Source organism: Pinus tabuliformis, chromosome X (genome assembly GCF_031772625.1).
Source record: "Pinus tabuliformis cultivar Carrire ecotype Pingquan chromosome X, CPIR1, whole genome shotgun sequence".
Lineage (NCBI taxonomy): Eukaryota > Viridiplantae > Streptophyta > Pinopsida > Pinales > Pinaceae > Pinus > Pinus tabuliformis.
Genome location: NC_142308.1, coordinates 1,304,570,354 through 1,304,584,319, shown reverse-complemented (window position 1 = coordinate 1,304,584,319; position 13,966 = coordinate 1,304,570,354). Strand labels below are relative to the sequence as shown.

Sequence of the window (13,966 nt, the reverse complement as noted above, 5' to 3'; positions counted from 1 at the left end):
AGGGTTGGAAATGATCCCTTTCCTAATCAACTAATAATTCTGTATGCAATACAAAAAAATAATAATTAAACATTTTTCTTTTATCAAAAGGTGTTTCAATTAAGGAATTCCAAAGAAAATATTTTAAAAATATAAACTCGCGATGAAGTAAGCCATTTCCAATCCCCATGAACTCCATTTAACTGCTAAATAGGTTCATAAAGAACATGACCCAATACCATCATTCAATCAAGGAGTTGCAACGGAAAAATTAACAAAAATATAGACCAACTTTAAAGCAATTATAATATTTATACTTTTCTTAGTTTAAGCCCGTTCCAGCCTCCATGAACTCCATTCAACTGGCTAAAGAAATTCATAATAAACCTGACCCAATACCATCTTGAATTTCCATTCCAGAACATTAAATGGTATTCTTTCTAACGTTCTCCAAAATCCCATTGGCCATCCCTTCCGTTGGAAAAAGAAAGGAAAAGGGAAGCCCTTTTACTAATCACAGGAAAGCCCTTTTACTAGTCACAGGTTCAATGATTTTGAAGCCTGTATTTTACAAGGAGATTCTCATACCACTATCCTTGCTTGCTTTGAAGCTCTATTCAAATATAACACTTTTTCTAAAAACCATGTATACATTGGACTTTCAGAATACGCGTCATCAGTAAATTCAAATTCCATCACCTCTAGAGAAGGGGTGCTCTGAAGAAGGCAACCTAATACACAGATTTCCCTGTTACTGGTTCCATCTAGATATATGAACACCCGTATCTTACGGAGATGAGAGAGTGGGGACTTTAGAGACAAAGGTATATCATGGTTTGCTAGCTCCTGCATTGCATTTCAAAACTACAGTCAGCCATCTCTGCCTTCATTTACAAGGTGAAAGGCATGCATATGAAACATCATGGAAAATAACAATCCCAATGAAAATTTTTACTGCAGGTGCATATGTACATTAGTTTGAGTAAGTTAAGGTATCATAAATTTATGTCGATTGCAGATTCTAGCCTTTCATACATTCTAGCATTTCATAGTCATGGAGCAAAATTTACTTTACTTATCCTCCTCAAATACATGAATGTACAACCCACATAAACATAAGACATGAATATACAATCCACATAAACATACCCCACTGCCTGCCTACCTATAGTAAGATGCAAATAAATGTAAGACAGGCAGGATAATCTGTTTGCTAAACCACATCAGCATATGCCTTGTCTAACATGGCTTGCACATTATAGATACCCTGACACCTATGGGAAGCAAATTCAAACACACAACCATGGAAACATTTATTGCACTAAACACATCAAAGTAATGTGGAGATTATGTTCTTACCGAGAGAAAGTCCTCGCCCATGTATAGTTCCTCAAGATGAGGAAGCCTGTCGAACACACTGAGAAGAGAAATATCCATCTCTTTTTCACTTTTAAGCAAAGGCCAAACAAAAAAGTGCAGCAACTTCAATAACTTGAAGCTCCCGATTATGTCAATAAATCTCTCCGCGGAGAAATTGTATGCCTCAGGAGGGAATTCCATTTTCAATCCAATCAAATTACTTCCATCCTGCATATTGAGTTCCGAAATTGAACACGAAATCTCATGAAACAGTAACCCATTGACCCTCAAGTCCTTTATCAGGCATGCATGCAGGGTATTAAGCTTCGGGCAGTTCACTGTTAAAGCCTCCACACAATGCACTTCTAAATCTGTAATGTTGGGAGCCGAGATGGTAGGATGTTGCAGACCAACGCAGTTATATAAGCTGAGATTTCGAAGAAGAGGGCAATGTGAAATAAAGTGAGCTAAAGACTGGTCTGTCAATTCCACATAGTTAAAGTTGCAAGTGGTGAGATGGTTGAATCCAGAGAAATGGGTTGGAAGACGTGAGAGAATGTAGTTGTAGAGTGTGAGTGTAATGAGACGAGTGCAGGAGAAAAGGGCAGGAGGCGGGATTTCCCTATCTGGGGAATCACAGAGAGTGAGGTGTTGAACATTTCTCCATGCTGCGCACCGCACCCATTTGTATACACTGTCCCGTGTAAACCGCCATTGGGTATCAATATTGCATATGGGCCCGGAAGGATAAACGTCGATGGATAGATAAAAGACTTCCAGATCAGAGGAATGCAAGAGCAGAATTTTGGAGATGATATTCTCCACCGTTGCAATAGATAGGGAATCTGGATCTTTGGAGATGATATTCTCCACCGTTGCAATGGATAGGGGATCTGGATCCAGAGGGCCAAAAGAAGATGTGGAGAGAGAATGAGTTGGGGCATTTGGGTATACAGAAATCTCCATCTCTTGGAGAGAAGGGAAGATCTGATGGCCTCTTTAACCGGGATTTTAGACACGATGGAGCAGAGGATGGAATCTGGTAGTGTGGAGAATTTGTCTGTTGCGGGCGGCATACTGTTGATTGACAGAGCTCCTTTGATGGAAAAAGGATTGCATTCGAGGCCAAAAACCAATACCAGCGGTGAAAACTGAAATGCTGGGAGGGAAATGAAAGCCAATGGAAAGTAACGAGACACAATGATTTCATAAAATGGCGGGAAATTGGAGGAGCGGCTACTGTTTCATTTGGTTTGTTTTTGACATGTGTTTTTTCTCGATTCATTTTAATTTTTAATGGAAATTTATAAATATATTTAGGGTTATGCTAGAATTTATTTTAAGTGTTTTTTTTAAATAATATGGAAGATAGGTTTATATTTGTTTATTTATCTGAATTAACTTAAATATATTTCTATTAATTAGAGAAATAGTGCATTGTTAAAAAAAGTGACTAGACCAATAGCTATAATAAACTAAAATGCAAAGGCTATATTACTAGCATTTGTCCCAAAAGGTACAAAGAGAGGCCGATAGGATTATTAAATTGAAATTGTTAAATTTTTTTAGAAGAGTTAATTGGTTTGTGGAAAACCTTGTTTTCTTGGACTGGATCATTGTGCAATTAATTTTTAGGAACACATTGAATGTCTTATTTCATTTTAGAGTAAGTTAATTACCCAAAATCAAGAGGTTAAGTTAATTACCCAAAATCAAGAAACCTCTATAGATGGCCAAGCATATATGAAGAATACATCTCATTCATATGCAATACCAAATCCATCTTTTCTTTTCTCTGAGTAAAATTTCAAAAGCATGAACACATGCCATTTCATATGCACAGTAAGCCCAACTTCTGAAATTTCAATGCTTGGATGCATCCCATTCAAAAAATATATCAAAAAAAGAGAAGACAAAAACATAGAACATTTAACAATTCCTACTTTCAAATGCTCATGTTGCTTTGATGAAGAACTTTACTCACCTGCACATGCATGTTTCTCATGATATCATTTGCAGTAGTGCTTCTGCTTCAAATCTCTTTAACCTCCACATGCTTGTTTCTCATGATATCAAAATATATCTTTAACAAGATAAAGTGTTATTTCCCTAGTTCAAGCATTTCACATTAGAAAATGTTTGTCCATTATTAATATTCACATTGAAGATGTTTGTTTATGATTATTAATACAAAAAATGCGGGTCCACACAAAGAACCTAAGACTATTACAGCATTTCACATAAGAAGATGTTTGTCGATGCTTAATAGTACAGAGCATGCAGATCCATACCAAGAACCTAAGACTATTACATCCTTCATTGAAAAGGGTAGATCTTTTTAAAATCAACAAAATTTGGTAACAATTTCCCCAGGCAAGCGGAAATGATCCAGATTTGTAATTAGCTTTTGTCTGTCTAACTTTTTGTTCTTTTAGTCTAATGCTTTGTGCTTCTTTGATAAGCATCGTGTTACTGATACAAAATTAGAAAGCAAATGATGTTTAGGTGCATTACAAAAATTAAAAGAGCCTTAGAATTTCACAAGGTTTCCTTTCTGTCAGAGCCTTTACCCTTCACCAAACAAATATTTATGGGAATTGGGGAGGGAGTAGCCTTCTAATGCCTTTAAAAAATTATCTTCAGCTGTCTCTTGATGATAGAAACTGTGGGTATTGCAACAAAGACGACTGATCTGCCACTATTGTTGAGCAGTGACAGCTATAACTGGGGCATAAAGAATTCTGATGTCATCCAGCTCAGCCTTGTTATTGCATTGTGGACACTACTAGAAACTGTGGGTATTGCAACAAAGACGACTGATCTGCCACTATTGTTGAGCAGTGACAGCTATAACTGGGGCATAAAGAATTCTGATGTCATCCAGCTCAGCTTTGTTATTGCATTGCGGACACTACACATTTACAGAAATAGAAAATTACAATTCCCAAGATTTGGTTGCAACAAAAACATAGAAACTTAATCTTTTTGAAAAAGTTCATAGCCTTACCAGCTCACTTAACATCAAGACCATGGAAATCAACAATTGCGAGGTTGAATAATATTACCTTGCCAATGTTATTCACATGTCGCTAAAGCCACTTTCTAATACAAGACATGCCAAACATGTGTCCACAAGCAAGAGAGCTGCATTTTCAGTTTTCAATTGTCAGTCTTTGGACATTTGAAAGCTCTTATAAAATGAATAAAACATTTTGATGCAAGGAAAAAAGATAATTTATATGATTTCTGATAACAAGACATAAACATCAAACTAACAAAAGACTACTAGTCTTACGGACGCTGGTCGCTTCACTCTTGAAGAAACAACTGAGGAAAGAGAGAATACAATTTTCTTCTCGTTTCAGTTCAGTGATAGTTGTCAAAGTAGATTGAACTTGAGCCGTTTCTTTCTCAGCTTCCATCTTGACAAATATTTTTCTCTCTCTCTTTCTTCTCAAAGCTTCCTAACTTTTCTTGCAGAACTTAGATAGTTCCTCGTAAAGAACAAATAATGTTTTCTCTCTGTTTTATTGCTAATTTCTTCTCCAGTTTCACCTGTTTCAAAGCCCTACCCCTTTCTACAAATGTTTTTGATATGTCAGCGTTTTTCTCTTCTGCCTTTTTCTTTTCTTCAGTTACTTTCTTTAAGGCATCTACCGCTTTTTGTAGACAGTCCTCCCTTTCTTGCAACGTCTTTTCCAATTTTTCCTTCTCACAGGCCACGTTATGCAAATCAACGTTCCCCCGATTTAGTTACCTCGCATATTTCATATTGTCATCACTCAGCTTAATAAGTTCCCTCGTATAATTAATGTTGCTATAAGTCTGTATATGATCATTGAAACCCAAGAATACGCTTGACAAGAGTCCGTGATACATTTCAAAAATACCGAAGTTAGCAGCAGGTGGAACTGACTGCGAGAATGAGATGTTTGTTCTTGTAATGGGAAAATGTTGGGCAGTATTACTAATCCCAAGGCATTGAGTATTAAATTAATGCAACTGAGAATTAGAAGTTTCAGTTACACTGCTCGGAAACATATTCCAGTTGTTTAAAATTCCATGACTCTGTGGTGGAATAACCTTGCCCTCTTCGAATTGAGATCGTTGCCAACTGAGTTCCGTTTCCAGGCGAAACAGGAAAATTATTTATAAATTCAGGAATACGTGGCACCGATTCCAAACATTCCAAATAAGGCAAGAGATAGGTCTCTAGTTGCCCATGAGAAGCCTGCACATGATATTGGAAGGGAATGGGGCAAATGACATTTCCATCTTGATTTCTAACCCTGGCCACATTTGAAGTATCAATTAAAAGCGTATTTGCACTACCATGTCTCCCAGATCTTCCCACACTCTAGTCAAATTCTTATAACATCCATGAACTGCGTTGCCCTGTCGGTTGATTCTCGTTATGATACAGTCCTCAATGGAATAAGAAAGAATCCTACCAGAACTACTACCTCCTAAAATGTTCTGCAGCACAAAATCATGGACCTCTCTAGGTTTCCTGACCACAGAACCACCTTGAATGCAGAAAAACAAGCCCACAGAAATCTGCAAGCGTGAGGGTGCACAAACACAATATAGGGGTCCACAACCAAATTACCATGGGCAAAAGTACCCTTACTTTTGTGAACAAAATGTGCCAGGAGATACTCTATACTAATTACCAGCAACTTGTCATATTTCCTCACTCTTATTTCTTTCACCATCTTTCTCTGCTCCGACTCTGCCCGTCCAGAGAATCCCCTTGACAGGCCCTTTGGAATGCCTTGCATCTGCTAAAAATTCTTGGGGATGATGAAGCAGCCAGTGTTGACATGGGAAGGCAACATAAAATCGGATCATCCTTTGTGATTGCAAATTGGAATTATTTATCTGCTCTTTTGAAGGTGGACACTGCAGTAAAATTGGATCATCCTTTGTGATTGCAAATTGGAATTATTTATCTGCTCTTTTGAAGGTGGACACTGCAGTGAATAAGATACTTTTGTTTGGAAAAATAATCAAACAACCATTTGGAAGATGGAACTTTGCAATGCCTGCACATCATTTGTACCAATTGAATATCTTTGTTTATGATCTGTAATTTTTTATGAATCATTGGAAACAAGAGTAACGGTTTGACACAAGCTATGCCAGAGGTATTATGATTAATACAAATATAAACTAAAATGGTTCAACATAAAAGTAGGGTATAGTTGTCGAGTAAGTTTATTCTAAAAACTATGTATACATATTCCTTTCACAGACAAGAATTCAACATCACATTGTGATGCATTTCCAATCTCCTAAAAAATTTTGGGGCCCAACTCTAGACTATACCTAACTACCCAATACTAAATAGTGGTTGGTTTTCTCTGAGAATGGTCAATTAACTTGCACGAGATGATTGGGAGCACGAAGAAGTATTTACAGATGATGATCATGCAAAGCAAAAGAAATTCTCTTTAATTTTGATCTGTCATGGCCGTAAGCTAGATACATTTGAAGAAACATCTTTGTTAAGCCATGGACAATTAGTATGTAGCTTTTCTTTTCAACTGAAAATACTTAGGCATCCATATGCACACAGTATAGATATCATAACCTACAGCTATCATTAGACAATCTAATTTTCAGACTAGGAACCAGTTATCTTTATCAAAAATGAATGGGGTATTATCAAAAATAATATTCAACAAAATGCATTTTACCAGTTTACTGACCTGCAAATCATGTGACAGCATCCAGATGTTTTTTCAACAATTTGTCCACATTTTCCATTCAATTCATCTAATTCCATGGACATTGTCAATTAAAGCTTTTTTGTGATAGCAGGTGCTGGATTAAAGGCTTTTTGATCAGGTGTACTAGTTTATGTTGATGGGTTTATCAAGAATGCCATCCAAAATGTGACAAAGCTTTCCTCAGGTTCATATTAGGTTTTGCTTGGAAAAATATATAGATAAATACCTCAGGCTACCAAAACAGTGCCAGAACAAGAAAAATATAACTAATCACATAGTCTAGATATCATTATGTTATTAGAGAACGTATCAGGGGAGATGATTGTTGGACCTACCAAGACTCTCTTCATGGACGAGATCTCGACAGGACTTGACAGCTCGACCACGTATCAGATAGTTAAATGCCTACAACAGTTTACCCATCTCATGGATGCAACAATTCTCATGTCTCTGTTGCAACCAGCGCCAGAAACATTTGATTTCTTTGATTACATAATACTCTTATCAGAGGGGCAGATTGTCTACCATGGACCTAGGGAGAATGTGCTGGAATTTTTTGAAAGTTGTGGTTTCAAATGTCCTGAAAGAAAAGGCAGGCACCGCAGACTTCCTACAAGAGTTATTCAGGTTATAAAATTTCAAAATATTTATTTCTTTCATCAAATCGGTGCTTTCTAATTCTAATCGTATATTAGACTTACATTACCTCGCCAATATCCCATGGTTACAGGTTACATCTAAGAAGGATCAAGAGCAATACTGGGAAGCTAGATCAAAATCATGCTCAATGAACCTATAGAGAGGAACCTAGACTAAGAATCTCACACTGTTATCTAAGAGAACAAAAAGGAAATTTCTTCCATATTTCCCCTTTTGGCACATAAGGGAAGATTCATGGGAGAATTCATGCGTATTTTGTATATGCCTTTCCTACCTTTTGGATAAGTCTTTCATCATTTTGAACGAGATCCAACCCAATTATAAGGGCTGATCAAATTGCATTGGTGTCTATAACTAATTTCTTTCAGGTAATACTAATTGATAAGGTTTCATTAGCAAGTGCTGCTAATGAATGAATGTAGAACCCTTTCATATATTTAGTTCTTAATGAATGTAAATATCTCACTCATGGCATTCTCAATTGATTAAAAATATTAATGACCATTCATTGTAGCAGCAGAATTGACATTTCAAGGGAGGTTTTTTTCACCCTGAAGGCCTATTTGGACGTCAACAAAATATCAAGAGGCAAAGATTTAATAGTGGTAAACTTTGCAGAACAAAAAAATAATCCATCAAATGTAACCTTTTTAATTTAATTGTTGGTTTTCTTTCTGCAAGAAAAAACATCATTGCAGGCTTTTATTTTGAAGGGAAAAATATCAACCAAGTATTTGACAATGACAATCCAAATGTGTTACTGGAAGTGCTGACCACCTTATATTTTGGACACGAATATCGCGGGGGTTTAGAGATAAAACCAACTTACCTGTTTAATAAAACGAACACTCCACAAAGAATAAATGTTCCCGCCACAAGAAACCATGCACCAAGTACCAAACTGAGAAACAAAGCAGAAACAGATAATCAACAGGACAATGTTTAATGGTTTAATTTATCAAACCATATCTTCATGCATTTTTTATCCTCGTGGAAAAAACAAGTTTTTCTACATATAGAACTTACAAGTAAACCAGAGTCTTGAGTCCAAGAATAGAAAATACTGCCAACCAACAATCACAGGGATCAGATTAGTTCAAAAAATCAAGTAAAAAATAATAATAAGGAAAACAGATTTAAAGTTCAATAAGCGCAAATGCTCAGACATAAAATTGAAGTCCCAATCTTATGGTGCATTTGGGTATTAGAAACAGGTAGTAAATCATACAAAGTCCAAGAAATGCCAGAACCAGCATTGTTGCAGCCACCACAATTAAGGTAAATCGCCTGGCTCAGGAAAATCACAGCTTATTAGCTTAATGCAAGTAATAAAACAAAGACAAAACTGGATTAATTAATCCAGCAGCACAACTTCTTAGATGAGTAACTCTGACATGCAAGTTAAAGATGTTGTTCCAGAGATGCTTACACATTCTCCAGTACATCCCTTATTGTCCGAGAATTTTCTTTGGTTTTGGACTCCAGATCATTTGCTGCCCTATTCAACTTTCTATTCAAATCATCAATGTTTTGTTGGTCACTTACAGGAAGGAACACTTGGTCTACGCCCGTAGTTTTTGCAAGGTCAAGATACCCTGATAGACGGCCGGTAGTTTGATCCAAGAAGGCTCCCGCTCATGGAAGCACGGAAACCGCAGAACCGCAAAACAGGGACCGCAACAGAATGCGCCATTACTACCCTACTCTGGAGTGTCGGGCTTTGTGTGACGGTTACTTACATTCTCACTCAGGTCCCCACTGTCAACCTGGTTTGCTTTTACTTAGGCGCCGCTTGGTAGATTTATGGCGGGCGAAAGGAAAGGGCGGCTGCTGGCAGAAAACTTAACTCAGCACGACAGCGATTCATTGCAAGTCGCAAACGTGAAGAAGTTCACCGCAACAAGAGGGCTCGGCATGAATGGGGCCAGCGGTGGGTCTCTCGACGGAACGGAACGGGATGCGACGGGAAAGGGTATGTTGTTTCCTTATCGTCCGCAGCTTAACGCCAATCGCATAACTCTCCGCAGCTTAACGCCAATCGCATAACTTTCCACGTGTCAGCACGGGAGACAAAGGGATGACGAAAGTTTGTTCCAAAGGAAGGCCTATCGGCCTAAAAAGTGAGAAAATCATTATTTGACTAGGTTGAATGTAAATGCAAAGGTTATATCATCATTTGATCAAGTAAATTAAATTCTCAACTAATCATATCAACAACTAATTACTAGAAAACCAATAAATCTTCAAACATGATACCAACCAATAAATCTTCAATGATCTACTTCCCTTTGTCATTTCCCTTGTTGGTTTCTGATTCAGAGTCAGAACATGCATCTGAATTGGAAGCTTTCAACTTAGTCACCTGTGACTGCTTGGCCCGACGCTCACTTGTGTTGTGAGTGGGGCTCTTATGGAACTCACACCATTTTCCCGTGTCCTTCTTGGTCTTTGTGGTGTTGTTCTTTCCTTGCAGCTTCGGCGGGTTGTCCTGGGTCACCCCACCTTGGCTTTGGCCTTTTCTCTATGGTTTGGGGGCACATTTTCCTTACTTCAAATTCCAAGATCCAAAGTCTTGCTTCTTCTGTTTAAAATTCTGCTCAATCCTAACAGCATATTGGTATGTCATGTCGAGCAAGGAGATGTCCAAGAACTCCATCTCGTCCTAGTTGTACTTGTGTAGACAATCTCAGTACTTGAGTACCAAATTCCGCTAAGAATCCTTGATACCCAACTTTGTGCAGAGGGTATGGAAGACATTTGTGAGCTCTGACACATATTGGTCCCTTCCATACGTGGTCCACTTTATGTATTTTATATTCATAGCTCCCGACAGGGTAATATTATTCCTTGATGGCATCTCGAAAATAATCCCAAGTGGGTGTGACTAAAAACAGTGAGGATTCCCTCTCGTCCTTTTGCTCACAGTAGGTTTCCCACTAGTCCTTGACGCATGGGGTGTCTTTGAGAAGTGTAAAAGTAATATTTTCCCGATTGGAAAAGTCATGAACTGAAAAAATATATTTCCAACAGATTCAACCATTTATCTACGGTGTTTGCATCTATCTAGCCCTCAAATATGGGAATGTCAAATTTAATTGTACCTTAAAAGGAGTGGCTCCTCCAGAGTGGTTGTTGGATGAGGATGCATTGTATGTGGGTAGTCGTCAAAGGATCTGGGCAAAGTTATCCATCATCCCATTCCTTTGTTGCTCGAGGGCTTCCTCGAGCAATATTTTGATGGGATTTCCTAACCCCTCATATTTCTTTTCTTCTACCATAGGAGGTCGTAGGGGATTGTGAAGTTGGTATTGCAAAGGTTTAACTAGATCGTGCCCTGACTCCTTATACCCTGACCTCGTTGGAGACATGCAAAGAAAAATAGAGAAATAGAAGACTGCTCTGATACCACTGATTCAAATTTAAACATGAATGCAACAAAATACAAATATAACCATAAATACATATATGCAACATAAATAACACTTCATTTCATTAATATTTGAACATTGAAATATGCTTACAAACATAATGGAAATAAATTAGCTCGAGTGATGGTAGCTTGTCCCTAAGAAGAGATGTGGTGGCTACATGCCTCTAAACTATGTTACAATGAGGCTAAAGGGCCTATTTATTATTGAACAACAAGAGAAAACACTAAACAACCAAAACCCTAACCCCAAGAAATGTAACATCAAGAGTTTGTAGGCCCCATTCGGGTTAGTTGGGCAACCAATTTCCCAAAGTCGTAACTTTGTCATATTATCTATGTTTGGCACATACGATACCTTGTTGGAAAGGTGTCTCCGAGTACTACAAGATTTGCGACAATCCCTTGCCCACGAGATTGGGCCTGCAACGGACCTCAAAAGAACATCGTTTAGGGGGTAAAAACTGCTCCAAAAGTTTAGGACCTGAAAAAAGCTACAAAAAATAGTAAATATTGTAATAAACAAGGAAACAGATGAAACCGACTGGAGGTCTAGGTGGAATAGGCGGGTGGCCACCAATATCCACCTAGATCACTAGTTATAAAAGAAGCCTCATTAATCAAATAAAGAACTTTCCACCTTGGCTTCTCCCACAAGCCATTAGAGAGATAGAGATAGTTTTTTTGGAGAGAAAGTAGTGGCGCTAACGCTCCACTATTGGAATTAGTGGCATTCATTATATCAATGTATCTTGGACCTTTTGATTAATATTTGAAGTCCATTGGGCCAACACATTTTCATGTGTATATCATGAATGTTTTAAGACTATTCTTTGGATGTTTGTAGTATATGTTCACATTCATATATACTAAAGAAATTGAACTATTTCAGTGGCTTTGGTGCTCATCTTATTGAATATGTGTTGTACTTATTTTAATGATCGTTGCATCTATGTGAATTATTTCTCTTGATGACTAACAATTCTTCCTTATATATGCTTGTGTGTTTTTATTAGATTAGTACTATTACTTTTCTCCTAAAGACTCACTTTTGTTACCTTCCAGTGTAAGAACCTTGGTACATTATACAATTGAACACTTCAGAAGGCACACTTTCATGCTTATTCAAAAGTAAATGCATGCTACTCCCTTATGCTAATTTCTTAAGCCAAGGAAAATCTTTAAGTAAATGGTGGTTGGGCCTTATTTCCGGATGGGAATTCTATACCAAATGGTGTGAGGTATAGTTGTGACTTCATATCAAGGAGATCCCCTATATGTTGGCGAGATCCATAATCATCAACATTCTGGCGCTAGAAGGAGGGAACCCACCTTTTTATGGATGAAATTTCACCTCATCCAAATAATTCATCTTTTGTGCTAGGCAGTAACACATCGAGTTCCATTCTGAATCATACTCCTAAGGTAGGAGGGTCTTCTCATCCTGGTCCAGAACAAGCTTTTGAAGTCACTTACGAACTCCAAACACTTCAGCCTATTACTTGTCATTTTGCAAGAGCTCTTTGTTGACTTCCCATTGCTCATAATCTTCCTCATAATCCCATAAAGAAAGAAACAACTCGTACTGGTGTATTGGTTTCATCGGTGGAAGATTTGGTTATTGCCACCCTTGAAGAATTAGTGAATTCTCTAGTAGAGATAGTTCAACAAGGGGACCTTCTACCCATTGAAGAAGGTTTAGAAGGTGATGAGGGAGGTTTTTCTTTTTCCAACGATGAACATCTAAGGGAAGAAGAGCTACTTGATTATAACGAATATTTTAACAGTCAAGGGGAAGACTCTTCCGATTCAGAGCGCGAGGAAGAAGAAGAAAGAAAATACATGGCCGATGTAGATTTGGATTGGATGGCCCAAGGGCCACTGGCTCCTCCTGGTAATCTTCATCGTATTCGTAAACACCTAGAAAAGTTGCTTCCAAAGTTTGATCCTGACAAGAAGACTAAATTTGAAGATCGTATTGACAACTTCTGCATGCATTTACAAATGCTTGAGGTATGCTTTGATGACATTTATTGTATACTTTTTTCGTACACTTTAGAAGGAAGAGGGTTAATATGGTATCATAACCTTCCACCTAATTCAATCCATAACTGGAGGGAGTTCAAGAAGTTGTTTTTATAGAATTTTGTTGATGATAAAACTCCCACCATGTTAAAAGAACTCGAGAACCTCAAGATGGGGGGAAAAGAGAAAGTAAAGGATTTTAATCAAATATTTACTTGCATATTCAATAAGTTCACCGAAAATGTGTAACCTAACTACATTATCACTAAATATTATTACACAACTTCCTTGCCAACCAATATTTTTGTATTTATTAAAAGAGTTGCAAAGGATACTTTGGTTTTGAATTTTGTAGAAGTTGTTGTTATTGAGAATAACTTGTGTTCCACTGGAGCAATTTAAGATCATGAAGATTCTAAAGACTCCAAAGATGCTAGTAAGAAAACTCAAACCTCTTCAACCAAAACTAAAGAGAAAGATTCTTTCAACATGGAAAGCTTCGCCAAATATTTAAAGTTTCTTGCTAATGAATTATTTGAATTAAAGAGAAAGTCAAGTGAGGCATCTACCAGCAGGAAGTCTTCTAAGTCATTTTTATTAAAGAGGAATAACAATTATTAACCGACTAGATCTGCTCAAAGTTTTAATGCGGTGTTCAATATCAAAAAGCTTGCACATGGATAAATTTTGTACTTTCAATCAAGAGAAGCATTCAAAAAAATCATGCCCACATTGGAATCATAATATGAACACTATGATGACTAATCTTGTAGATTGTTATAGA

At 37.4% G+C, this 13,966-nt stretch overlaps 1 protein-coding gene and 1 long non-coding RNA gene across 2 annotated transcripts; both read right to left on the bottom strand.

Moving 5' to 3' along the window:
* Positions 1 to 317: 317 nt before the first annotated feature.
* On the bottom strand, positions 318 to 2,443 carry LOC149144838 (uncharacterized). The gene is made up of 2 exons (XM_089449696.1): positions 1,339 to 2,443; positions 318 to 825 (listed from the first exon to the last, which is right to left on the bottom strand). The coding sequence occupies exons 1-2, from the start codon at positions 2,302 to 2,304 to the stop codon at positions 562 to 564; spliced, it is 1,230 nt and encodes a 409-aa protein (XP_089305822.1). The 5' UTR covers positions 2,305 to 2,443; the 3' UTR covers positions 318 to 561.
* A 1,319-nt stretch (positions 2,444 to 3,762) lies between these two features.
* Positions 3,763 to 8,835, bottom strand: LOC149144837 (uncharacterized). Its single transcript, XR_016265008.1, has 4 exons — positions 8,757 to 8,835; positions 8,560 to 8,631; positions 4,404 to 4,482; positions 3,763 to 4,249 (listed from the first exon to the last, which is right to left on the bottom strand). It is a non-coding gene; the product is annotated as an uncharacterized LOC149144837 (long non-coding RNA).
* Between the last annotated feature and the right edge of the window lie 5,131 nt (positions 8,836 to 13,966).